General features: G+C 41.7%; 1 protein-coding gene across 1 annotated transcript in view; it reads left to right on the forward strand.

Annotated features, from left to right (window-relative positions):
• The window catches only part of DOCK2 (dedicator of cytokinesis 2), a 435458-nt gene that overhangs the window by 71818 nt on the left and 338659 nt on the right, over nucleotides 1-24981 (forward strand). Inside the window, exons 16-22 of the mRNA XM_025388691.1 lie at nucleotides 2803-2875; nucleotides 2988-3091; nucleotides 4893-5076; nucleotides 5226-5323; nucleotides 7071-7160; nucleotides 8231-8331; nucleotides 9500-9634. Of these exons, the coding sequence (XP_025244476.1) occupies nucleotides 2803-2875; nucleotides 2988-3091; nucleotides 4893-5076; nucleotides 5226-5323; nucleotides 7071-7160; nucleotides 8231-8331; nucleotides 9500-9634 (785 nt within the window). The remainder of the gene's footprint in view (nucleotides 1-2802; nucleotides 2876-2987; nucleotides 3092-4892; nucleotides 5077-5225; nucleotides 5324-7070; nucleotides 7161-8230; nucleotides 8332-9499; nucleotides 9635-24981) is intronic.

Raw genomic sequence — 24981 nt, forward strand, 5'->3', positions numbered from 1 at the left:
TTATCTCAGTCTGCAAAACTGAACTAGATTTTACATTCCTTCAAGATGCCCTTCAAACACTTGACCCTTGCCTATTTTTTACCCACCCCTCTACAAGGCAGTCTAATTGGTAGTGGCAGGCAGCTTTGCGCCTCTCTGTGTAGTTGCGGGGGGAAGGCAGAGGAAAGATATAGTTGTTCCAGATATCTGATGAAGTATCCCTCCAGGTCCTTCTCATATGGCATCTCCCCGCAAAATGTTCTGTGGAATACTAAGTGGTCTTTTATTAAAATAACATTTCAGGCTAGGTACAGTGGCTCATGCCTGTAATCCCAGCACTTTGGGAGGCCAAGGTGGGTGGATCACCTGAGGTCACGAGCTCGAGACGAGCCTGGCCAACATGATGAAGCTCTGTCTCTACTAAAAATAAATGAATAAATAAATACATAAATAAATAAGTTGTGCATGGTTGCATGTGCCTGTAGTTCCAGCTACTCAGGAGGCTGAGGCACAAGAATCACTTGAACCTGGGAGGAGGAGGTTGTAGTGAGCTGAGATTGCACCACTGCACTCCAACCTAGGCAACAGAGTGAGACTCCGTCTCAGGGAAAAAAAAAAAAAGAATCATATATTAAATGTATTAAAATAACATTTCCTTATCAAATGTGAGAAACTTGAACAAATATAGAAGTTAAAGGCTTCCTTATGTCAAGTTCTTAGAGCCCTTGAGATGTAAATGTGCTCTGCAGATCTGCAAAAGGAAATAAGGATGCAGAGCACATCCCAAAACTCATTGACTACAGAGCATTTTCCTTTTTCCTAGCGTCATATCCTGGAGTTAGGATTCTGTTGAACATATTTTAGAAATTCCTGGTTTTAACCAAAGCAGGTAGGAGGCTTGATGGAGCAATGTGATTGTAAACAACATATGAGAATATATTATGTTTATCTTCATGAAATATCTAGCTAAATTCTGAAGCCAGACATGAACATATTGGAGGGGCACAGGGTGACAGAAAGAACTTCTTTGACTCTAGGTTATAGCAGAAGTCACCATCTGTAAGGTCTTAGGGTCCTTGGAGGCACCTCTCTGAATTGGAAATGACCCCCTAGCGTGTGTCTGGTGGTATTGTCAGCCAGTGGAAATGGAGGCCTGGTGGGTGAGCACCTTGGTTCCCTTGATCACCCTTCCTTGGTGCAGGATGTAACCAAAATGGAATTGTCAAATAGTCCTCTTGTGGGTGGTGCCCATTTCATCAAGCTGCGCTGTTCTACTCAGCGGTGAGGAGTGGCAGAGCTTGCAAGCCAATGTGAGCCCATCACAGGCTGCATAATGCCTGAAAGATGCCCTTTTGGGATAATTCCTTGACAGAAGTGACATTAACCACAAATATTCACATTACCAGATCGTCACACTAAGCAGAAAGGAATAACCTGCATTGGAATAAGGATGTGGAATCAATTCAGTGAACACTGAAGCTTGATCATAGCTTCAAATATCTCTGCCTTATCATTAGCAGCATTCTTTATTCCCCCTAGGCTCTGTCTCCAAACACAAGACGTACACATTACTTCCTTTTCAGCGATAGCTATTCAAACCCCAGCAGTTCTCCACTTGTTACACATGTTATTACTTTCCTCAGTGTGTCTCCTCATACCCATTGCCTTCAAATTGATGACCTTGTCAACTTTGAGGTCAGAAAGTTGATGTACCACGTTGGGTTTCTCTTCTCTGTTCTCTCTTGCACCTTGGTTATATCTCCTTGCTACCCCTTGTCACAGGGCTGTTACACATTGCCCCTTGTGTAACATGGGACCATGAACTCTTTGAGTGTGAGGACTCTGCCTTGTATCAGCATGACCAGCACCCCACATGATTATAGTTTCTAGTGAACATTCAACACGCAGGGAAAGGATGAATTGGACTGCAGTTACCCGTGAGGCCCTCAGTTCCTTTGCTCTGCCTGAAACATGGACAGGATGGTGGACCTCCTCAGGCTCAATTCTCATTTTCTGCAACAGAAAGTTCCCCCAAGTATACATTTGTTTTTGCGTTTAATAGGCATCTGTACAGTACAAATTGTGTTCCTTTTTAAAAAAAGTGTCCTTTTCTCAGGTAGCTAAGCTTCTCTGCATTGGCCTGAATCTCAGATTGCAGAGCAGCTGTGAGACTTTGGGAGGTGGCCTGCACAGAGCCAGGCTGAAAGCATCATAATCAGTGATGCCAGTGGGCCATTCACTGGACAGGGATGCCCAGGTGACCAGTGGGTTGTTGTCTTAGCTCAGTGTCCTTGGAATCAAAAGCATCTGGACATGTGTCCAATCAAGGGTGAGATGAGCCCTAGGATTTTTCCAAATATTATTGGATTAAAGCATTTTTATTAATTTGCATAAATGAGAATCCTCAAGCAACCCCCCTAACAACCATTGTTAATTTGCTAAGCCCTGCTGCAATTGCCAGAACTCCTAGAGTGTGTAAGGAAAATGTGCATTGTGCAGTTTGCAGTGCATCAAATCCTGTGCTAAAGTTATGTGACTTTTATATCAATTTGGGGAGACTCATTTTTCCTCACTATAATTTACAGACCTCTTTTCATTGGCTGGGAATGCAATTTGCCAAATGGATTACATTTGGTACTTTATTTTCTCTTCATAGCTAGTTCTTATGTAATTTATTTACAGTTCATCAGGCTCGATGGATGGGTTGTAAATCAGCAGGCAGCTCTCTCAGTTAAATGGTCAGGCTGCCGTGGAAGAGTGGGGGTGCAGTGGGGAGGGCCCTTTAACTCATTGTGTTCTGAGCTCTGGTTTCTGTCTTTTGAGGTGGCTGTCCCTATTGAAGACATGCAGAGGATCCATCTGCGATTCATGTTTCGACATCGGTCATCTCTGGAATGTGAGTACCATACTGAATGGCATCTCTGCACCTCCCTCTAAGGGGAGAAGAATGGAATAGCTGGGTGGCCCATGTATCATTTTCTTTCTTGACCCCACAATGCTATTTCCAGCTAAAGATAAAGGAGAAAAGAACTTTGCCATGTCCTATGTGAAGCTGATGAAAGAAGATGGGACTACTCTACATGATGGATTCCATGACTTGGTTGTCCTCAAGGTACCATGAGTTGGAAGGAGCTCTGCACTGAGGGGGGTGCAGGAAGCAAGAGGGTGATGGCAAAATTGCTTAGTGGTCAACAGCAGGGACCCCAGAATCACACACACCAGGGTTTACCAACTTTGTGGCCTCTTACAAAATCTTGACTTCTTTGGGCCTCTGCTTCCTCATCTTTGTGCCCTCAGTGAATAATTGTGAGAATTATGAGACAGCGCATGTAAACATGGCAATGATGAGTACATGGAAGAACTCAATACATGGAAAAGGTTATTGTTATGTACAGAGAGGTTATCGTTATGACTGTTATGTACTCTTGATTCTGTAAGGACCTCTATGGCATGTGTAGAGGACGTACAATAAACATTTGAGAGATGCTGCATTGTAGCTAATGGAAAAATATTAAAACCTGTGGTCCTGATCGTGTTGCTGCTGATTAAGCCTGTACTCATCTCACATGTCTTCCTGAGTCTCAGTTTCTTTTTTCTTAAGCAGTTATGGCAATATTTATGACAACTCACTAGGATGACCCATGCAAAAGGGCCATCTAAACTATAAAGGGAGTGCAGATGTCCACTATTTTTATTTTTACATTATGAGACTTGTACGGTTTTTGAGAAGTGGAGAAGTGTTAGTCTGGTTTTACCTGCTGCTTTCCCACATGCCCTCTTATGACAACAGAATACATCTACTAGCACCTGGCTGGAGGCAAGTGTATGGCTGTGAGGTAGGGCAAGGTTGAGTAGCCAGCACATGGATCACACCATTGCCCTTGGCTTTCTTAGCCTTGTAGGCTGAAATTGCCCTTTTGCCTGTGGGATGCATGGCAAACACAGCCTCATCAAGGTTTCATCTCATGGTACTCTTGTACACTTCTCTGAGTCTCTCTGACTTTCCCAGAAAACCTCCTTTCTTCTGTACAGCCTCTGTTTTCTCATTTATCACACATAGAGTTCTTGGCTTGAAAGCCCTTCTTTCCTGACAGAATGTGAACTCCTTGGGGTCAGAGGCCCAGTTGCAGTCAATTTTCTTTTACCCCCATTAGGTCCCAGTTTCCTTGACTGAGGATAATAATAGTATCTGCTTCATATGATTGTTACGAGGCTTAAATGAAATGAACCAAGGCATATAAAACACTTGGTACCACTCCTGGTGTGGAGTAAGATAAATATTGTCTTCTGTAATGCCTACCTCTAGTCATTCATTTTAGCATGCCAAGGCACTTATGTGCCTATCACTCTGCTATGCATTCTGTATGCATTATTCTATATTATTTGCTCAGGTATTCTAGGAAGTAGGGATGATGATTATCTTCAGTTTACTAATGAAAAATAAAATGAGACACCAAGAGGCAAAATAATGTATTCAAGAAAGCATAGACCTGTGAATGGCAAAACAGGGTCCAGATCCCAGCACATTCTTACTTAGTGCCTTTGCCATTAAATTCCTCTTTAAGCTAGATTCCTTATTTTGCTGGTGAGCATATATTATGATCTCAAAAAAGGATGAATTAAAATGGACTGTCTGGGAATTTTCGATTCCATTTTTATTTTGCCATTAATGAAGTTCAGAGAGCTTTCACCTAGTGGATCAACCCCCTTTCCATTCATATGTCTTTGAATTCTTACCTGTATTGTGGAAAAACAGCCGTGCCACACAAGCCAATGTCTATTGCATCTCTGATGATTTTCTTCACTCTTTATGACTCTCTTCACTTCACAGTGTCTAATTTATCTGCTGCAAACTCTGTGTAGCATTGGACGTGAAGCCTTGGCTTGGGACAGTAACCAAGTGTTGTTTCCAGGGGGACAGCAAGAAGATGGAGGATGCCAGTGCATACCTGACCCTTCCTTCTTATCGACACCATGTGGAAAACAAGGGGGCCACGCTGAGCAGGAGCTCCAGCAGCGTTGGGGGGCTTTCTGTCAGCTCCCGGGATGTGTTCTCCATTTCCACCCTGGTGTGCTCCACAAAGCTCACTCAGAATGGTAATGGGGGTCATCAAGAATTGTGTCTGTGGGGAGTGTGTGTGTCCGTGTGTGCGCGCGCGTATGCATGTGCTTGCAGGCCCAAGAAGGTCCTGATATGGACAGTTAGGCCAGTAATGATACTTCTGAATGTCTGGACTCTATTTTAGTGGGCTTGCTGGGTTTGCTGAAGTGGCGTATGAAGCCTCAACTGCTACAGGAGAATTTAGAAAAGTTGAAGATTGTGGATGGAGAGGAAGTGGTGAAGGTCAGTGGGGCTTCATTTTGTTTGTATTCTTACACTAGTGACAGAACTCTCCATGTGGGTGGCTTCAGGGGAGAAACAAGGTATTGAAGGACATGGGGAAACTTTTCTTCCAACAATGGGACACATTCTCCCAAGTTGCCTTGAGGAATCTTTATTGGGAAATCCAGGGGAGTGACTTGGTTCAATGGCACTGAATGTTGGGTGCCAGAAGACAATGGTTATGTTCAATCTCTGGAAATAGATGAGCCTGGGTGTAAATCCCAGCTCTCCCACTTGCTAACTTTATGTGATAATATAAGTGTGACATAGTTCTCAGGGCTGTTATGAGCATTCAAGGTGATAATATTTAAAACTTACTCAATAGTCTCTTACACATAGTACACAACAATTAAACCAAAGCATATAAAACAAAGTTCAATAAATGGTAATTATTAATTATTTTTGTTGTCATATGTTGATATATATGTATATGCATATATATGTATGTATGTGTGTGAGCATACATATGTGTGTGTGTGTGTGTATATATATATATATATATATATAGTAGTATGATCTCTTAGTACTACCCACACATCATTGTTAGAAATAAAAAGTATTCTTGGTTTCTGCTGCTTGGAGAGCATTATGTATTAAAGATGAGAAAGGGAAAGACATCAGGGCTTACATTTTAAGTGAAATAAGCAGAAAACAATGCAAATGTCAGATGTATTATTGCATCTACATGGTAGTGGAGAATAGAAAGTGTCTGAAGTGCAAATCTAATTAAAGCAACCCTTCTCTCCAGCCTTATGAATTGGGACAAGTGTTTCCCAATGGTCCTGGAGATCTTGTTTCCATGATACAGTTAGAAATTCCAAGATTAAACATCTTTATATGGCAGCTATGTGTTTTGAGGGATTATAGGAAATACTGACCCATCCTTTAGGAGGGAGGAAAATCAAGTTTTATTTAATTGCCTCTACCTGGAGAAGCAGTGGTAGAATTTCCAGATGCCGTAAATGTATACCACTTCCCATCTACCTCGTTCAGCAATGGCAGAGTAACTCCCCAAGACACCACTTATAAAGTCTATAGCCTTTTGGTAGCTTGGAGAAGTCATGGAAGAAATGAGACTTTTGTTGTCTTCCTCTTGCATTCTTTTTTTTTTTTTAAAGTTTGTTATTTAAATATGATATACATATGATGAAATAGATACAGAGCAGTTATCTTAAGAGTATAGCATAATGGATTTTTACACACGTACACACCATGTGTACTCACCACCCAGAAGAAGATACAGGCCATTTTTAGCATTATAGTAGATTCCCTCTTACCCCTTCTCAGCCAGTAGTCCCCTGGGGTAATCACTGTCCTGTCTACCATCATCGTTGATGGGTTTTTGCCTACTCTTGAATTTCATAAGAATGGAGTAGTGAAGAGTGTACTTTCTCTGCCTCATATATTTTACTGAATATAATGCTTGTGAGAATCATCCTCATTGCTGCTTGTGGAAGTAGTTTGCACTTTAGTCCAGCTGTGTAGTATTCTCTAGTGTGAAAATGCCACCATCTGTGTATCCATTCTGCTGTTGATGGGCAGTTGGGTTCCTCTGGCTGTCATGAGTAAAACTACTCTAGACCTTTTGAGCATGACATGTGGTGGATGTGTGCTCTCATTCTCTTGTAGACACTCAGGAGTGGGATTGCTGGGTCACCTGCACTGTGTCTTGTTTCTGAAATAGTGTAACCTTTGTTATTTCTTCCAGTTTCTCCAGGATACTCTGGACGCCCTCTTCAACATCATGATGGAGCATTCTCAAAGTGATGAATATGACATCCTCGTCTTTGATGCCTTGGTAAGAGAGAGGGGAAAAGTGTCTAGTGACAACAGGCATTAATGTGTGTCTTACTGTGAAAATACTGAGAACTCGTGGCCCTCATGGCCTTTTTCATGAATTCTTTGGAGGTGTTGTAATGTTTGGCAACAAGACCAATAATGAGCTGCTGTTTCCTTTTGCTTCTTACCAGTTCATTTGAAAGCATGAGGCATGGTGGGTGAAAGGGGAATTTTAAATGCTGATGTCAGATTGACGCTGGCTGAAGGTACATGAGGCTGGATACTGTAAATGATTGCCTCTGCTTTCCATCAATGTCGGGAGCTGGTCCCTGGCTAGGTTGTGAAGCACCCAAAATGTTTCCTAGCTTTCCTTTCACCTTTTTCTCCCCATTTCCTCCAACTCGCTAATCATTACATTTCTCCTACCCACCCAGAACTTTCCATGGTGCTATACCATCCAAATCTTCTTAGTCCTCCCCTGTTGTCTTTTTGTCCTCTCCATATCTCAACTCAGATTTTCTCAGTGTTTTCTCAAAATAAACATAAGAAACATCTGCATTAGGGAATCAGTGCCCAACAAAGTTTTTATGTGTTAACCCCTCATGTCATGGATATTTGCATTTTTAAAGAGGTTACTGAGAGACAACGGTGGCTTAATCAAGTGCTTCCTCAGAGAGTACCCTAGAATGCTACCTCTCAGAAAAGATGTTTCATGACAAATATATGCTTTGATTAATTAATTTAGGGAAGTGTTGAATGTTGCATGACCCTTTTAGAGATTCACAATGTACATAAGTATATTAAAGATTCTAAAAAGTTTTGCAATAAGGAAGACAGTCTGATAATGATAACCTGACATTTCTCAAAACTTATTTGACCATGAAATCCTTTTCATCTTAGAACACCCTGCAGCACACTTCATGAAACGCTTTTTTGGGGAAGATGCTACTTTAATAAAGAGGACTCATTATGTATTACTGAGCTAATTCCTGGGCAAAGGATTTTAATGGGGGTTAAATTATGCCAGGTAAAGATGGCTTCCTGCCCTGGGTTTGCCCTGAAAATACTGCTGCCTTGCATCTTCCTCAGATTTACATAATAGGACTCATTGCAGACCGGAAATTTCAGCATTTCAACACTGTTCTGGAGGCTTACATCCAACAGCATTTCAGTGCAACCTTGGCTTACAAGTAAGTAATTGTGTACCTGGGGACTTCTTGTCTACTACCTTCTTGCCCTGCCAGGATGCCTAGGGCACAAGAACTTGAGTAATTTTCTTTTGTCACTAATCTGTGTGAGCTCTCCATTCTCTAACAAAATCTAACCTATGCTTGGGTTATTTGGATATCATTAAAAATGTGGAATACCCATAGGTTTGGATGAATGCCTTATGGTTGCAGTGGTACCTGGAACTGCTTATTCATCCATTCAGCTTGTGTGTTCTCATTTCTTGAGTGGACACCAGGACTTAAAGGCTACAGAGAAGACCAGGCATGGTGGCTCACGCCTGTAATCCCAGCACTTTGGGAGGCTAAGCTAGGCAGATCACCTGAGGTCAGGAGTTGGAGACCAGGCTGGCCAACATGGTGAAACCCTGTCTCTACTAAAAATACAAAAATTAGCTGAGCATGGTGGTGGGAGCCTGTAATCCCAGCTACTCAGGAGGCTGAGGCAGGAGAATCACTTGAACCAGGGAGATGGAGATTGCAGTGAGCAGAGATCACACCACTGCACTCCAGCCTGGGTGACAGAGTAAGACTCATTTCAAAAAAAAAAAGAAAGAAAGAAAGAAAGAAAAAAAAGGGCTACAGAGAAGAAAGTGCACATGCCAAGTAGCTCGGTCTGGCTTGGGTGTAGGGAGAGGGTGAGAGATAGGAGTTGATGCTGGGGAGTTTGGTGGGGACCAGATTGTGAACGGGCCTTGAAAGGCAGGCCAAGTAATTTGAAGTCTGCCCTATGGTAAAGAAGAAACATAGAAAGTTCCTAAGCAAACTTAGAGTTCTGTGATATTACAAGAACATGTTCTATAGAAAGAAAAAGCTGAAAAAAAGACATTATTGCCACCATTATTCCCCATTATTCCCACTTGTAGCCTGATTGTGACTAGTTTTCCTAGTCAAAAGATTTTTTTTTCCTCCCTATCTTTTTCATTGCTGGCTTTTTATGAGCAGGAAATACTTATTAATTCCCTGTAATAAATATAATTTTTATGCAGAATTATTTTTATGCTTACAGACGAGTAAGTGAGCTTGGCTCTACTACCACCTTTAACCTTTGATTGAATGCCTTATAATTTACTGAGCAAACTAATTACCATGATGAAAGAGATGTATTTAGAAAATATTATCCCTTATTCAGGAAATTGATGACAGTGCTGAAGACTTACTTGGATACTTCCAGCAGAGGGGAGCAATGTGAGCCAATCTTAAGAACGCTGAAGGCTTTGGAATATGTGTTCAAGTTCATTGTTCGGTCGAGGACATTATTTTCACAGTGAGTACTTGTTATGTAAGAGTGATTGATTAGCTCTGCAATTCCTCTGGGATACAACAGTATTTTTACTGTAGGAGAAACTCGTTTAAAAAATTATAACCAGCTGTCGATCAAAAACAGCTCAAGAATCCAACCTAGAGAGTAATGAATATGTAATAATCGTACCTCTAAGTTCATTTGGAAAAAAAAAGAAATCTTAACATGTTGCAGAGTTATTTTTTATCCAGTAAATGTGATTTGAGGCTCTTCTGTGTTTCATCTAACATTCTTCATTTGATTTGAAATACGGTGAACATTTTCCAGGAATCTATATTCAAGATTAGAGGGCCTGGGAGCAGGAAGGGCAGAACTCAGGGAGTTTGACGTTTATGTGGCTCTTGTAGGTTGTATGTGGCCGGTAAGCTGGTATTTGCAGTTGACCTGTCTATCCTTGAGATCCTAGTAGCCAAAAAGTGAACTGATGCATTAGGGTACCTTAGAAGATTTTGATGGTCAGTATCACAGAGGCCAGCTGCCTTTTTGAAGGGCTTTGGAGATGAAGGCATTCAAATGCAATCTACAAAAGAACAATTCATGTTCATCCTGACCATAGGGCAAAGTTAGATAGAGGATTGTTTGTGTGTGATCAGGTTTGTTGTGTGTGATGGAAAATAAGAAAAACATTCAAGGAGAGTGTTGTCTGGATTCTTAGTGCAAACAAAGAACGCTCAACTGAAACTGACTTAGGGATAAAGGAGACTTTATTTCACATCATTGAAAAACCAAGGGTGTAGTCGGCCTCAGGCATGGCTGAGTCCAGATGCTCAGTGTTGTTGGGATAGTCTTTGTCTGTCTAGATCTGGACTCTGCTTCTTTTTGTTGATTGTCTTATGAGGCAAGTTTTCCAATGCAGAGGCCACTAGAATCCTCAAGTTTACATTCTACCAGTGGAAGCAACTCTACGTTCCTTGTTGTCCTAGCAAAATCCTGTGTCAAGAACTGTCTTGGGTCTTGTGTAGTTGTGGTCACATGTGCATTCCTGGAGTCATGGTCAGGTCAGTCACTTATGGTGTGGACTTGTTATGTTGGAGAGATGACTTCTCAAAACAAACTTCAATTAGCCTGTGCAACAAAGCAAGACCCTGACTCAAAAAAAAAAAAAAGACCATCATTGTGATTATGATCATGACAATGGATGGGCTGTTAAAGCTTTATACTTGACAGTGCACCTGAAACAGGCAATCATCTGGGATTCTCTTAACACATTCTTTGAGATTTCAGGTGATGAATAGAAAGATGTGAGTGTCTTGAACCATGCCACAGAACAAATGTACTTAGGTCATTCTGAAAGTGAAGTGTCTGTTTCAGATTCCTGTGGCTTGTCATTTAGTCAAGTCTGAGTTGGGTATTCTTCTAGGTTTGAGAGATACTTGTCAGTGATTTGGGAAAACCAATAGGAGACTCCAGTGAGTCTAAGAGTGATTTTCAAGAATTCAGACATTGTAGTTACAGCGTAAAAGTCAAGGATATCTTATCCCATCTTCCAAGTGGGAATGTTTTATCTATAAGAAGAATATGTCTTTTCTACTTATCAGAGATTTTCTTCAGTTCTTCCTTTTGGTGTATTTATTTTATTGCTTCTCGCCTCTCCTGTATTTCTTCCCTTTTCCCTCCCTCCCTTCCTCCCTCCATTCCTTCCTTTCTTCCATTTTTTCCTTCCATTTTCAAGGACTGAGCTTCTTTACAAAGCCTCTTGCAGTGCCTGAAGCTCAGACAACCAACTGTGCAGATCCCCAAGGTTTCTGAGCTTGTGGAATTACACAAAGTTTGGAGCAGACTGTGCTTCTCTGTTCCATGTGATGGACACTAAGCAGCTCCCTGTCCTACTGACAGGCACAGAGAATCAGACTGCAGAGTTAGGATAACTCTCTAAAAGAGAGAAGAACCAGAACATGGTGCTGCAACAGGAGTTGCTCCCACTTGTCTCTGCTCCTCACAGATCCTCATGCTGCCCCAGGCTAGAGTACAGGGGGCAGCATGGAGTAATAGTTATGAGCAGATGTTCATGCAGGACAGACATTGAGTAGAGTGGTATCTCTGCCCCTATAAGTACTGGGGTTAGTGATTGAATCAGCCTCTCTGAGCCTCAGCATCCTCATCTATAAATGGGGATAAACCAGTTCATTGTGTTTCAATGATGAAATGAGATTATGGGTACAAAGTGCTCCATGCAATATCTGGTACTTATTTCATACATTTAATAAATGTTAGCTGGTATCATGTTTTCACTTAGGAGAAACAGCAAGGGTGCTTTTCTCTAAAACTCAGATTTAAATTATTAAGAAGAAATTCCAGGGTCTTGATTCAAGCTTAAAATTTGACTTACTACTTATACTATCCTAAGTATAGGATTTCTACTGTTTATTTCTCTGGAGGCAGGGATAACTTTTACCAGGTGTCTGTGCTTTTTGAGGACCACAGTGTGGGACTCTCCTGGCCCCAGGAATTCACCTTGGTCTACTGCTAGCCCTCACTGGGTAGTCCTGATTGTGTGTGTTGCTCTTATTTCCTCTGAGTGTAGTCAGGCCTCTCTGGCCAGAGCAGCTGTGGTGCCCAGGTCTCTGGCCTCTGCTTGCTATGCTTGGCTTTTCTTTGCATCCTGCCTTCTGCTCTTATTACAGACCTGCTTATTTGGGTCTTGCTTCCTCCCCCATCTCCATTTAACCCCGATCTTCTGCCTTCCACAAACTCCCCCTTCACCAGCCCCAGCCCCAGCTCATTTGCTTATGAGAAACTTCCAGCTCAGAGGTGAAAGGCACAGTCTCTAGAGCCAAGGCTGCTTGGGTGTGAATTCTGAGTTGGAATCTTGCCATTACATTTACTAGCATTTACAACTTTGGGCAAATTATTTAATCTACCTAAAGCTCAGTTTCCTCTTATGTAACACAGTCATGATAGTACCTAACATGCAGGGTTGTTGTACAGACTAAATGAGCCCAGTGGATGTAAGGTACTTACTTAGAGCAGTGCTGGTCACATAGCCAGTATACATGGTTATTCACGTATCATCTTCAGCAGTCTCCACAAAAATTCTACAGAGGAGCCCATTTTCTGACTTTATCTCCTACTACTCCTCACTCACTTTGTGCCAGCCACACTGGACTTGCTGTGGCTCAAGCTCCTTCCTTACTTAAAGGCCTTTGCACTCTTCCCCAGATCCGTTTGTTGACTCCCTCACCATTTTTATATCTTTGCTCAAACATTTCCTTCACTACCCTATTTAAAATTGCAACCCCTGTCCCGTGCACTGCTGATTTATCTCTTCCTTTTGGTCTTTTTTTCTCCCCATAGAACTAAACATGGCATACTATATAATAATCATGCTTTTGTTGACTGTCCCTTTCTTGCTAGAATGTCACCTCTGTCAGGACAGGAACCTTTGACTGTTTTGTACACCGCGGTACACTAAGGCAACTAGGACACAGTAAGAGCTCATTAAGTATGAAATTGGACACCATTTATAGCCCCCTTTCACAAAGAAGGAGACTGAGGCTTAGATTCAAGCTCAACGATCACACAGCTAAGAAATACAGCATAGTGAGGCTTTGCACTCTGCCTCATCTGATGAAGCAAATGTGAGAACATGGTCATTTTTTCTGGGCCATGCAAATGTGAAGTCCGGCTGGCCATGTTGAGGGGCTGTCCTGAGGGAGGGCGACTCTGCCTGGAGGGGTGGATGTACTGAGCGACATCCGCGGCTGCTGAGAGGCACACGGCTGCTTGGGTTTCAGTGCTAGGAAGCATGGTACCATCCCTGAGTTCAGGAGGAATTCAGCAAACAACAACAACAACAACAGCAACCACAACATGAGCGGGAGCAGGCGTGGTCAGGAAAGGCATCCTTGCTGTTATAGTGAAGCTATCCAGGCAACTGTGACTTTATCTTCATCCCCAGGGAATAAATAAAGAAAAGTTGACATAGGACAGTCCAGGTGAGCTCACACTCCTTGGAAACAAGGCACTGGTTCGGGAGGGAAAAATTGCACTCTGTGTCCTGATGGGAGCTTCACCAGCTGGAAGCTTCATTCCGCTCCCTACCCCCGAGAGCCGAGAAAGCCTGCCCTGGTGTGCACAGTTCCACTGGCCTGCACTGGAGCTGCCACTGCATTAACAAGGGCGTCTTAGGAGCATGATTCGCAGCTCAGTGACACCTCCAGTCTAGCTCCCCTCACCCAGGGCCAGACATGATTGCCCTTTCTCTAATTGCCTTCAGCATCAATGTCCAGAACCCAGACACCAGCTTTCTGGTACTTTCTTTTGCCTTCTGTTTTTTTTCTTATTTGCATATTTCTTTATTCCGTGCCACCCTACCAATCAACCTCTACCTTATCCCCTCCCACCAGCTTAGTTTCTTCCTATGTAAATATTATATAGTAGTTTACCTTCCAGGTCATGAATATGTTAGGCAGCAAGACTGTCTGAATAAAGCTCAGGGCAAGTCAATGTAGCTTGCAGTCAGAGGGAGCACATAAGCCTCTGCCTTTTGAAACAAATACGAATTTAACTCAGAGGTACTTGCCAGTGTGATTTGTTTTTATTGTTCATGTATGAATAAATATTAAAATGTAATAATCTGTTTATGCCGAGCATGAGCTGAAATGTCTGTGACATTGCGATTCCTGTTTCTTCTGCATGTAATTTGTTTGCATGTTAATGCCATTTATTTCTGTGTAAGCCTCTTTTTGGTTTTGAATATAATTTCACTTTTGGAAGACAGTAATGGCTTAGTAAACTGAACAATTGCAGTTAATGGAACTATTTTATGATAGCATCAGCTTGGCATCAGATCAGGATGAAAGAGAAAACTGTCACCAAAAGGATATCATCAAACAGTGACTTCTCTTTAATTTATTATTTATTTTATGAATTGCCGCAGTACTCAGGGAAAGCTAAACAGCCTTTCTCATGAACATATGTGAAAGTGGTTTGTCAACTGTTAAGTGTGTTGTGTGATTATAACATGAAATTGTGCATATGCATGAGCTATTTATTTATTTATTTATTTATTTATTTTTCCTTTTTAAAATTATATCTTAAGTTGTAGGGTACATGTGCACAAAATGCACATTTGTTACATAGGTATACATGTGCCATGTTGGTGTGCTGCACCCATTAACTCATCATTTACATTAGGTATTTATCCTAATGCTATCCCTGCCCCAACCCCCAACCCCTGACAGGCCCCCGTGTGTGATATTCCCTACCCTGTGTCCATGTGTTCTCATTGTTCAGCTCCCACCTATGAGTGAGAACATGCAGCGTTTGGTTTTCTCTCCTTGTGATAGTTTGCTTAGAATGATGGTTCCAACTTCATTAATGTCCCTGCAAAGGACATGAACTCATCCTTTTTTATGGCTGCATAGTATTCCATGGTGTATATGTGCCACATTTTTTAATTCAGTCTATCATTGATGGACATTTGAGTTGGTTTCAAGTCTTTGCTATTGTGAATAGTGCCGCAATAAACGATATGTGTGCATGTGTCTTTATAGCAGCATGATTTATAATCCTTTGAGTATATACCCAGTAATGGGATCCCTGGGTCAAATGGTATTTCTGGTTCTAGATCCTTGAGGAATCACCACACTGTCTTCCACAATGATTGAACTAATTTACACTCCCACCAACAGTGCAAAAGTGTTCCTGTTTCTCCACAACCTCTCCAGCATCTGTTGTTTCCTGACTTTTTAATGATTGACATTCTAACTAGCGTGAGATGGTATCTCATTGTGGTTTTGATTTGCATTTCTCTGATGGCCAGTGATGATGAGCATTTTTTCATATGTCTATTGGCTGCATAAATGTCTTCTTTTGAGAAGTATCTGTTTATATCCTTTGCCCACTTTTTGATGGGGTTGTTTTTTTTTTTTTTTTTTTGAGACGGAGTCTCGCTCTGCCGCCCAGGCTGGAGTGCAGTGGCCGGATCTCAGCTCACTGCAAGCTCCGCCTCCCGGGTTCACGCCATTCTCCTGCCTCAGCCTCCCGAGTAGCTGGGACTACAGGCGCCCGCCACTGCGCCCGGCTAGTTTTTTGTATTTTTTAGTAGAGACGGGGTTTCACCGTGTTAGCCAGGATGGTCTCGATCTCCTGACCTCGTGATCCGCCCGTCTCGGCCTCCCAAAGTGCTGGGATTACAGGCTTGAGCCACCGCGCCCGGCCGGGGTTGTTTTTTTCTTGTAAATTTGTTTGAGTTCTTTGTAGATTCTGGATATTAGCCCTTTGTCAGATGGGTAGATTGCAAAAATTGTCTCCCATTCTGTAGGTTGCCTGTTCACTCTGATGGTAGTTTCTTTTGCTGTGCAGAAGCTCTTTAATTTAACTAGATCCCATTTGTCTATTTTGACTTTTGTTGCCCTTGCTTTTGGTGTTTTAGTCATGAAGTCTTGTGCATGAACTTTTAAATAGTTCTCTGTTCCCTTTGCCTATGGAAATATTAGTAAACATTTATTGGGCACCTATTATGTGCCAGGCACTTTGTTAAGTCATGAGGACCCTGAAGTTAGGAAGTCAGGCTTCCTCAAGTATTGGCAATGTAGTGGACAAGATAAACATGCATCCCAGCAATCAAATCACAGTTGCCTGAGATAAGCAATGATCAGTGATGCAATATCACAGTGGAGCCCTGGAAATGGTTCTTGTGGGAGCAGACAGATTTGAATGACAAACCCTACCTTGGGAGGATCAGTAATTCTTCTCAGAGGAGGTGATGTTTCAAACTGGACATTGAAATGTATTTAAGAAGCCAGCCTAGCCAGGCGCGGTGGCTACTGGGGAGGCTGAAGTGACAGAATTGCTTGAACTGGGAGGTGGAGGTTGCAGTGAGCTGGGATCGTGCCACTGCACTCCAGCCTGAGCGACAGAGTAAGACCCTATCTCAAACAAACAAACAACAACAAAAAAATAAAAATAAAAAATAAATAAAAAGAAAGAAAAGAAAAGGAGCCAGCCCATGGGACGAAAGAGACTCTCAAGTTCTAAATACAATCTATGAAATAGAACTTCCAATGACTCCTGCTACTCTACAGTAGCATTTATGAAGCCCCCACTCTGTGCTTGGCCCTGCAGTGCTTTTCTAAAAACTCCACCTCACTTAATACAACAACCATGCAAAGCATAGGTATTATGATGCTCATTATATAAAAGAGAAAACAAGGCTCCGAACGGTACAGAAAGTAACTCCAGGTCATACTCTAGACGTCGGCAGGGAGGGATCTGACACCCAAGCTGAGGTTCTTGCCGCTGTGCCGTGCCCACACATGAACAGCATGTTTGTGGGGAAGAGTAGCTAGTGGATGAAGCCGTGGTGGTGGAGGGGCCCTGAGGCATTTGGAGAGGAGGCTTGAAGCTGAATTGTGAAACACCTTGACTGTCAGAGCCAGCAGCTTGACGTCATCCTGTATCCAGGGGGATTTTGATGTAGATCCTACCTTTTACTCTCAGAGAGCACACAGTGAGTGCCCCAATAGGTGTACACACTAAGCCATTGGGATCAGATAACAATGTTAAAATTATTTTATCTCACATGAAGAAATTAAACTTATAAACACTTAATTTAGACTAGCAGATGGATATCATTTATAAATAAATAAGCATCTATTGAGTTTCATGCTTAAAATGGAAAAAACCAAATTTCTCCTAAGAGCAGTTTGGAAACTGCTGCTTTTGGCAGTGGGGAGCCACTGAAGTGCTAAAGCAGGGGGTTAACATGATTAGATTCACGTTGTAGATAGAGTACTGGGGAAGAAAGGTTAGGTCGTGGAAGACGGGATGCAAAGCGAGAGATGGAGATGGGCTATCAATGGTGAAGCTGTTGCAATAATTCAGGCAAGAGCTCTTGAACTAAGGTAATCATGGTGGTACTGTGGAAGAGGAGAGGAGGAAGATAAGGGTTTACAGATGAGGAGATGGCCAGAACTAATTGAATATAGGAGTGGAATTCAAGGAGAGGGCCAAGCCAGATGATCTGACTCGACTTTCTGGTCCATTTGTCCTGGCATTGCAAACCAGCATGAGAAATACAGGGGAGTAGTGGGTTTTTATAGTGTAGTGGGCTTGGGACATAAAATATTTGAGGTGTTTATTGGCAGAGCCAGATGAAAATGTATAGCAGGCAGTTAGATACAGATACAGGTTAGGAGTTCAGGAGAATGGAGACACAGTTTTGGTCAAAAGTGATCCAAAGAGACATTTGAAGCTATAGCACAAGGTGAGTAATACTATAAAACTCAGAATGAAACCCAGGGAGTCAGCCCATTGAAGGGATGGGTGAAAAGAGGGTCCCACTAAAAGCTGGATTAGGGACATAGGATAACAAGCAGAAAGGATTGTCGTTCCAGGAACCAGGAAGGAGAATGTTTCAAGGAGGGAGTGTCGGCAGTGTCAGGTGCTACAGGGAGGCCATGGGAATGGAAACTGATTAGAGGCATGATATTTTGCAACAGAAGGTCATTGTTGAGTTAGCCAACCCTTTCCCAGAGCTTAGCATCTTTCCTAATATCTAGTCCAGAGGCCATCAGAGAAAGCAGAGGGGTCAGGGTTTGAAGTGCATTTGATTTCCTCTTATCTGTTTGTGAATTACCTGCATTTGGATTGTCTTTTTCCAGGGTGTAGTCCTAGACTGACTTCCCTCATCCATCCTTCAGAGTCTGGGGAAAATTTCATACTTTGCTCACAGCAAAGTGTAAGACACTGGTCTTGTCTGCTTCCACCTCCCTTTAAATGGTGCAGAACGAGGCTATCCTGTGCTGTAGACTATTAAGGGAAAAGCTGTGGAGGACACAGATATTCATTCTTTTAGGTTGAACTGGTAAACTATTTCCTTTGATTGTTAACTCATTATTGGAAATCTGGGAGCTAGATTGCTGGTTGAACCCTTGCCTAAGAGCAAAGATGGCTGTTTCTGTCAAATGCTGAGGCTGACAGTTGCTCAGAGAATGACTTGGGCGGGAGAGCAATTTACTGAATAAACGTATAGACTTAGAAACTGCGTTTGCCAATCCCCTGTAACGAAATATGAACATACCAGATAAGAAGGGTCTAGTTTGCCAGAGGGGTGAAATTTGCCATGCTAACACAATTGTCAGGGATGCTGAGTGCAATTGGGATGACTAGATGTACTTTGTGATCTTCGTCAAATGTACTTGAGGCAGGCATCACCCCGAAGGAGAATTTGTTTCCTTAGTAGAAAATAATATATTGCTCATTTGTTGGGCTTGCTGTTTATTGTGTCTTTGGGGTGGAAGGAAGATGGAAAAGGACTTTATCATGAGGCACATATAGTCACTGTCCTTCAAGTCTCTAAACTGGTCCCTCCACCTGGCAGATCTACTCTCCCACATACAGGAGAGACATATAGCCTGCTACAGAGACACATTGATTTCATTCATTCGTGTATTCAGTAATCACTTTTGAGTCTTACTATTTGGCCAAGTTCTATGCTAGGAGACTCTAGTGAATAAGAGAGACGGAGTGTCTGCCACATGCTGCCTTTATATTATACTGGGGGAGACGGAAAAACATAAAGAAATGAATAAACCAAGTCGTTTCAAACGGTAATTAATGCCAGTGAAGGAATAAGCAAGTGTGTGGCTGAGACAGGGGTGGAGAGGGTAGGGGGTAGCGGAATACAGGGTATAGCAGAGTGTTGAGGCTCTGGAGCCACACTGCCTGGGTTTGAATCCCAGTGACTGTGACCTTGGGCAAAGTCACTTCACCTCTGGGCCTTAGTTTCCTGGTCTAAAGTGGGGATTACCTCAGAGTGTTATTGTGAGGGTTCTGAAAATGTGATATTTATTTATTTATTTGTATTTTGGAGGTGGAGTCTCACTCTGTTGCCCAGGCTGGAGTGCAATGGCACAATCTTGACTCCCTGCAGCCTCTGCCTCCTGGGTTCAAGTGATTCTCCTGCCTCAGCCTCCCGAGTAGCTGGGAGTACAGGTGTGCACCACCATGTCCAGCTAATTTTTGTATTTTTAGTACAGATGGGGTTTTACCATGTTGGCCAGGCTGGTCTCGAACTCCTGACTTCAGGTGATCCGCCTGCCTCAGTCTTCCAAAGTGCTGGGATTACAGGTGTGAGCCACTGCTCCCGGCCCCGTAAACCGAGATGTGAAAGATGCAAATGAATCAGCCACTTGAGTGCTGGATGGGAGAAGGAGGTGAAGGGAGGAAAGCTATGATGAGCAAGTGCTCTCACAAGGTGAAGCTTTTCAGAAAGTTGGAGAAGACTGGTGCTGGGGGATGTATGGTGAGCACAGGGCAGAACAGGAGAAAGATGAATTTGGAGAGTGGAGAACAGGAGAAAGATGAATTTGGAGAGCGAGACAGAGGCTATCATTCAGGGATTATTCTAGGCACACTGCAAAGTCCTCAGAGGGCATTTAACTAAAAATGCTTGCATGTCAGGTAGCACGTATAATACTTGGGTGATAAGAAGGGTTTGTGTCATGGACCACATGTGTGTTGCAACCCCTACACGTCTCTTTAGTTACCTCACATAAGATACACAGGACATAAACTGTCCATTCTTTAATCAGGCTAGATGGAAGATGGACATCCTATGTTTCCTCAAATCAGTGAGCAATCCCTAGAGTTCTAGCAATTGCTCATCCGTTAAGCATTTTTGTTCTACAGTCACCACACTTACTATTTTTAAGAGCCATTTATGTTTCAGCCACCGTGAATTTTTTGTTAGTTTTGAACAATTTTTTTTAAAAATTTTAAGTATATGATTATAGCTACCATTCTCTCTCTGTCTCTTTTTTTAGAGATCAGGTCTTGCTCTGCTGCACAGGCTGAAGTACAGTGGCATGATCACAGCTCACTGTAACCTTGAACTCCTGGGCTCAAGTGATCTTCCTGTTTTGGCCTCCCAGGTAGCTAGGACTAATGCCCAGCTAATTTTTAAATTTTTTTGTGGAGATGCAGTCTCACTATGTTGCTGAGGCTGGTCTTGAACTTCTGGCCTCAGGTGATCCTCCCACCTCAGCCTCCCAAAGTGCTGAGAGTACAGGTGTGAGCCACCACACCCAGCCTTGCCACTTCTCAATACTGCATTAATGTATGGGCCTAAAGACCCTGATATGGTTTGGCTGTGTCTACACCCAAATCTCATCTTAAATTGTAACTTCCACAATTCCCCTGTGTCCTGAGAGGAGCCCAATGGGAGGTGATTGAATTATAGGGGTGGATCTTTTCTGTGCTGTCCTCATGATAGTGAATGAGTCTCATGAGATCTGATGATTTTAAAAACTGTAGTTTTCCTGTACAAGCTCTGTCTTTGCCTGCTGCCATCCATGTAAAACGTGACTTGCTCCTCCTTGCCTTTCTCCATAATTGTGAGGCTTCCCCAGCCACATGGAACGTAAGTCCATTAAACCTCTTTCTTTTGTAAATTGCCCAGTCTCAGCTATGTCTTTATCAGCAACACGAAAACGGACTAATACAGATCCTTATTCCTCAAAGTAACAGATGCTATCAAAGCCATTTGATGTGATTATTAGCAGTCATTGTGCCCAGGTACATTCTTGTGCACAAGTATACTTTTCCTCAGAAGAAGGTTCTTCCAAAGTATAATTTGCTGGGCTAAAGGGTATTAATTATTTTTTTCCTGAGTTCCTATCAGATGGACATTCTTTGGGAAAGGGCAAACTTGCATGTCTTGAGTGCCCTAGGAGTGATAAAATGAAGAGCTTGCCTATATTTTGGGTTTGGTGTGGTGACTCATGCCTGTAATCCCAGCACTTTGGGAGGCTGAGGTGGGAGGATCTGCTGAGCTCAGGAGTTTGAGACTAGCCTGGGCAACATGGTGAAACCCCATCTCTACTAAAAATACAAAAATTAGTCTGGCATGGTGGCACAGCCTGTAGTCCCAGCTACTTGGGAGGCTGAGGCAGGAGAATCACTTGAACCCAGGAGGCAGAGGTTGCAGTGAGCCGAGATTGCAGCACTGCACTCCAGCCTGAGTGACAGAGAGATACCCCATCTCAAAACAAAACAAAACAAAAACAATAACCATATTTTGTGAATGAGCCACAGGTGATAATACTTCATGCTAACAATTAAGAATACCCTAAATAGCATGAGCCACAGCATTTTATTCTCCTGACCTCTGTCTCTTCCTGGAATCACTTTCTTCCCTTGGCTCGCTAACACAGAACTCTTTTTGTATTCCTCATACTGTTATTTTCTCTCTGAAGGTCGTAAATGCTTTTGGTTCCTCCTTTCACTCGCTTCCCGCTCCCTAGCTGAATGCATCCATGCCCATTGCTTCAGTTATCACTTCTATGCAGATAACACAGAAATCCAGCCTCACCTCTTCACGAAGTTCCAGATCCATATATCCAATCACTTGATATATTCTTTTATAGTATATCAAAGGCAACTCCAAGCTAACACATCCAGAATCAAACTCATGATGTGCTCTATCTCACTGACCCACAAACCAGCATGTAGCATGAGACAGAAAAGAGGGACTTGTTCTTTTTTTTTTTTTTTTTTTTGAGATGGAGTCTCGCTCTGTCACCCAGGCTGGAGTGCAGTGGCCGGATCTCAGCTCACTGCAAGCTCCACCTCCCGGGTTCACGCCATTCTCCTGCCTCAGCTTCCCGAGTAGCTGGGACTACAGGCGCCTGCCACCTTGTCTGGCTAGTTTTTTGTATTTTTTAATAGAGACGGGGTTTCACCGTGTTAGCCAGGATGGTCTCGATCTCCTGACCTAGTGATCCGCGGGACTTGTTCTTGACACCTCATTCTGTTACTCCACATATGATCCACAGTCAAGTCTCAAACCTTTCTCCCTGAAATGTATCTGAATTTACCTATATCTTTCCATCTTTACTGCTAACCTCCTATTCCATGTTCTTACCCTCTCACATGTGGACTACTGTATTCGCTTTCTCCAGTGGTCTTACTATATCCATTGTTGGCTTCCTACAGTCTATTTTCTATAAAGGTTTTTGGATTTCCTAAATAGACAATTATAGTATCTATAAATATAGAACATTTTGTAACTCCCTTTCTAATCTTAATTCTTTCTCTCCCTATTTTACTGTACTGGCTAGGAGTCTAGGTCAGTGTTGAATAGAAATGGTAATACATATTGTGCTTTGGATATTTATTGTAGATGCTTTCCATCAGTTTAAGGAAGTCAATAGTTATGTCCATTATGGAGAGATAATAGGTTTAATTGTGATGACTGATATTTTGAATTTATTTCTACCATTTTAGCTGTGCATCCTCCACACCACCGATAAGAGAATTATTGGTATTAAATATTCAAAACTTCAAATCCAGGAAAACTAACTTCTAGCAACATAAACAAATGTTTCTGTCCTTTTTCTGCCTTTCTTTTTTTGGGATTATTTTCCATTTCCTCATTCCCTTTTTTCCCTTTCATTAGTTTGAAAGTTACTTTCTGTATTTAATACTATTAGTGGCTACTTGCATATTTTATCATACATACTTAACAGAGTAAAGCCTAAAGTTGCATTTTTAACATTTCCCTGAGTAATAAGATTTCAGAAGGCTCTGTCACCTCCTTCTTAAATATTATGCTAGAATTATGCTGCATTTTAGTTTTACTTTCTAAAAATAACTCCACATTCTAGATACTGTTTTAAACAGTTAGTATTTATGTTTTTACCAATAAAAGTTCATCAGTACTATTCTACTGTATACTTAAAAATGATTAACTTGGTAAATTTTATGTTATGTTTTTAACCACAATAAAAAAAAAAAGCTCATCACTCTTTCTCTTATCTTAGACCTTTCATATTTGCTTACTTTCTTTCTGGGGTTAATCTTGTAGAATTAACTTTAAGAAATTCTGTTGGTAAAATCCCTCAAATTCAATTATCTGATTTTATTCTGAAACTTGAAAGGAAGTTTTTCTAGGTATAGACTTATAGCTCATTTTTTGTTTACTGTCATCTACTGTTAATGTTAACTGTTAGTCTTACTATTGTTTCTTTATAGGCATTCTGGTTTTATCTCTCTGGTGGTTTGTAAGATCATCTCTTTCTCTTTGATGTTCTGCAGGTTCACCATGATGTACTTAGGAATGATTTTGTTTATGTTACTAGGAGTTAGTTTTCCTGGATTTGAAGTTTTGAATATTTAATACCAATAATTCCAAAAAGATTATTATTCTTGCCTTTTTAAATATTCGCATTTCTCCGTATATTTTATCATCTCTCTGAAATATCAATCGGCATATGTTAGACCTCATTATATTCTCTAGTTCTCATAAATTCTCTTTCATATTTTCTGTCTTTTTTGTTTTCTGGGTTCATTCTGCCTAATTTCTTTAAACCCATTTTCCAGCTTACCAAGTTCTCTCTTTAGCTTTGTCTAATATGCTCTTTAACTGTCTGAGTTTTTTCTTTCAATTACAATATTATTTTCAAAAACTCCATTTTGTTCTTTTTCAAATCTAATTGTTTGTTTTTATAATATTTTGTTTCTTGATCATATTTTCAAGCATCTTTTTAATGTTTTGAAGCATAATGAATGTGCTGGGTTTGTATACTTTGTTGCATAATTCCAGTAGTGGGAGTCTTTGTGGGATCTCATTCTGCCTCTCTGTTTTGGGTGACCCCGCTTCCTTATGCATTTTGCTGTTCTTATTATTTCCTGAAGCTAATTGTCCTTGGAACTTCATCAATTGGCATATATATTTTAATTAAAGTTTTTAATTTTCCTCCAAAGAAAATCAGAGTTTCCTTCTTTCATTCACCTGGGGCAATACCAAACAGAGACCTCATTAGTTAAAATTTCTTTTTGTGGATACAAGCAAGGAACATGAATTTGGGGGAAAAAACAAAACAAAACAAAACAAAACAAAAAGAAACCACAGGTTAGGACTGGCTTGTGGTTAAGAATTCTCAATGGAGATATGTTTTCCTTCTACACACAGCATCAAAGACCAGGGCATTTCCTTCCTGTTTCCTTTTGTGCAATAGGTTTATTTCTTTTCCTCCATTTTGAAGAAGATGCAACAAACTGGGAAACCAGCTTTATATGAGGGTCTCCAATATGCGGGTCCTAGGATTGATCTCATTTCTTCTATTCCCCAGGCAGGCATCAAAATAGAAGTTTAAGGACATGAGGGCTTGGCAGATGCCTTCAGAGCAAAGCTGGCTGCGTTGCTCTGATGTAACCAGAGACCCGCTTTGCTTTGTGTTTGTCCTCTGCGGATTCCTTACTTTCTTGACAGTTCAGTGACTCATATTTAAAATCCAGCTTTGGTAATTGTTTTCACTGACAGGTTTTCCAGGATATTTTGTTCACCATACTGTCAGGAATGGAAG

The sequence above is a fragment of the Theropithecus gelada genome, chromosome 6 (genome assembly GCF_003255815.1).
Source record: "Theropithecus gelada isolate Dixy chromosome 6, Tgel_1.0, whole genome shotgun sequence".
NCBI lineage: Eukaryota > Metazoa > Chordata > Mammalia > Primates > Cercopithecidae > Theropithecus > Theropithecus gelada.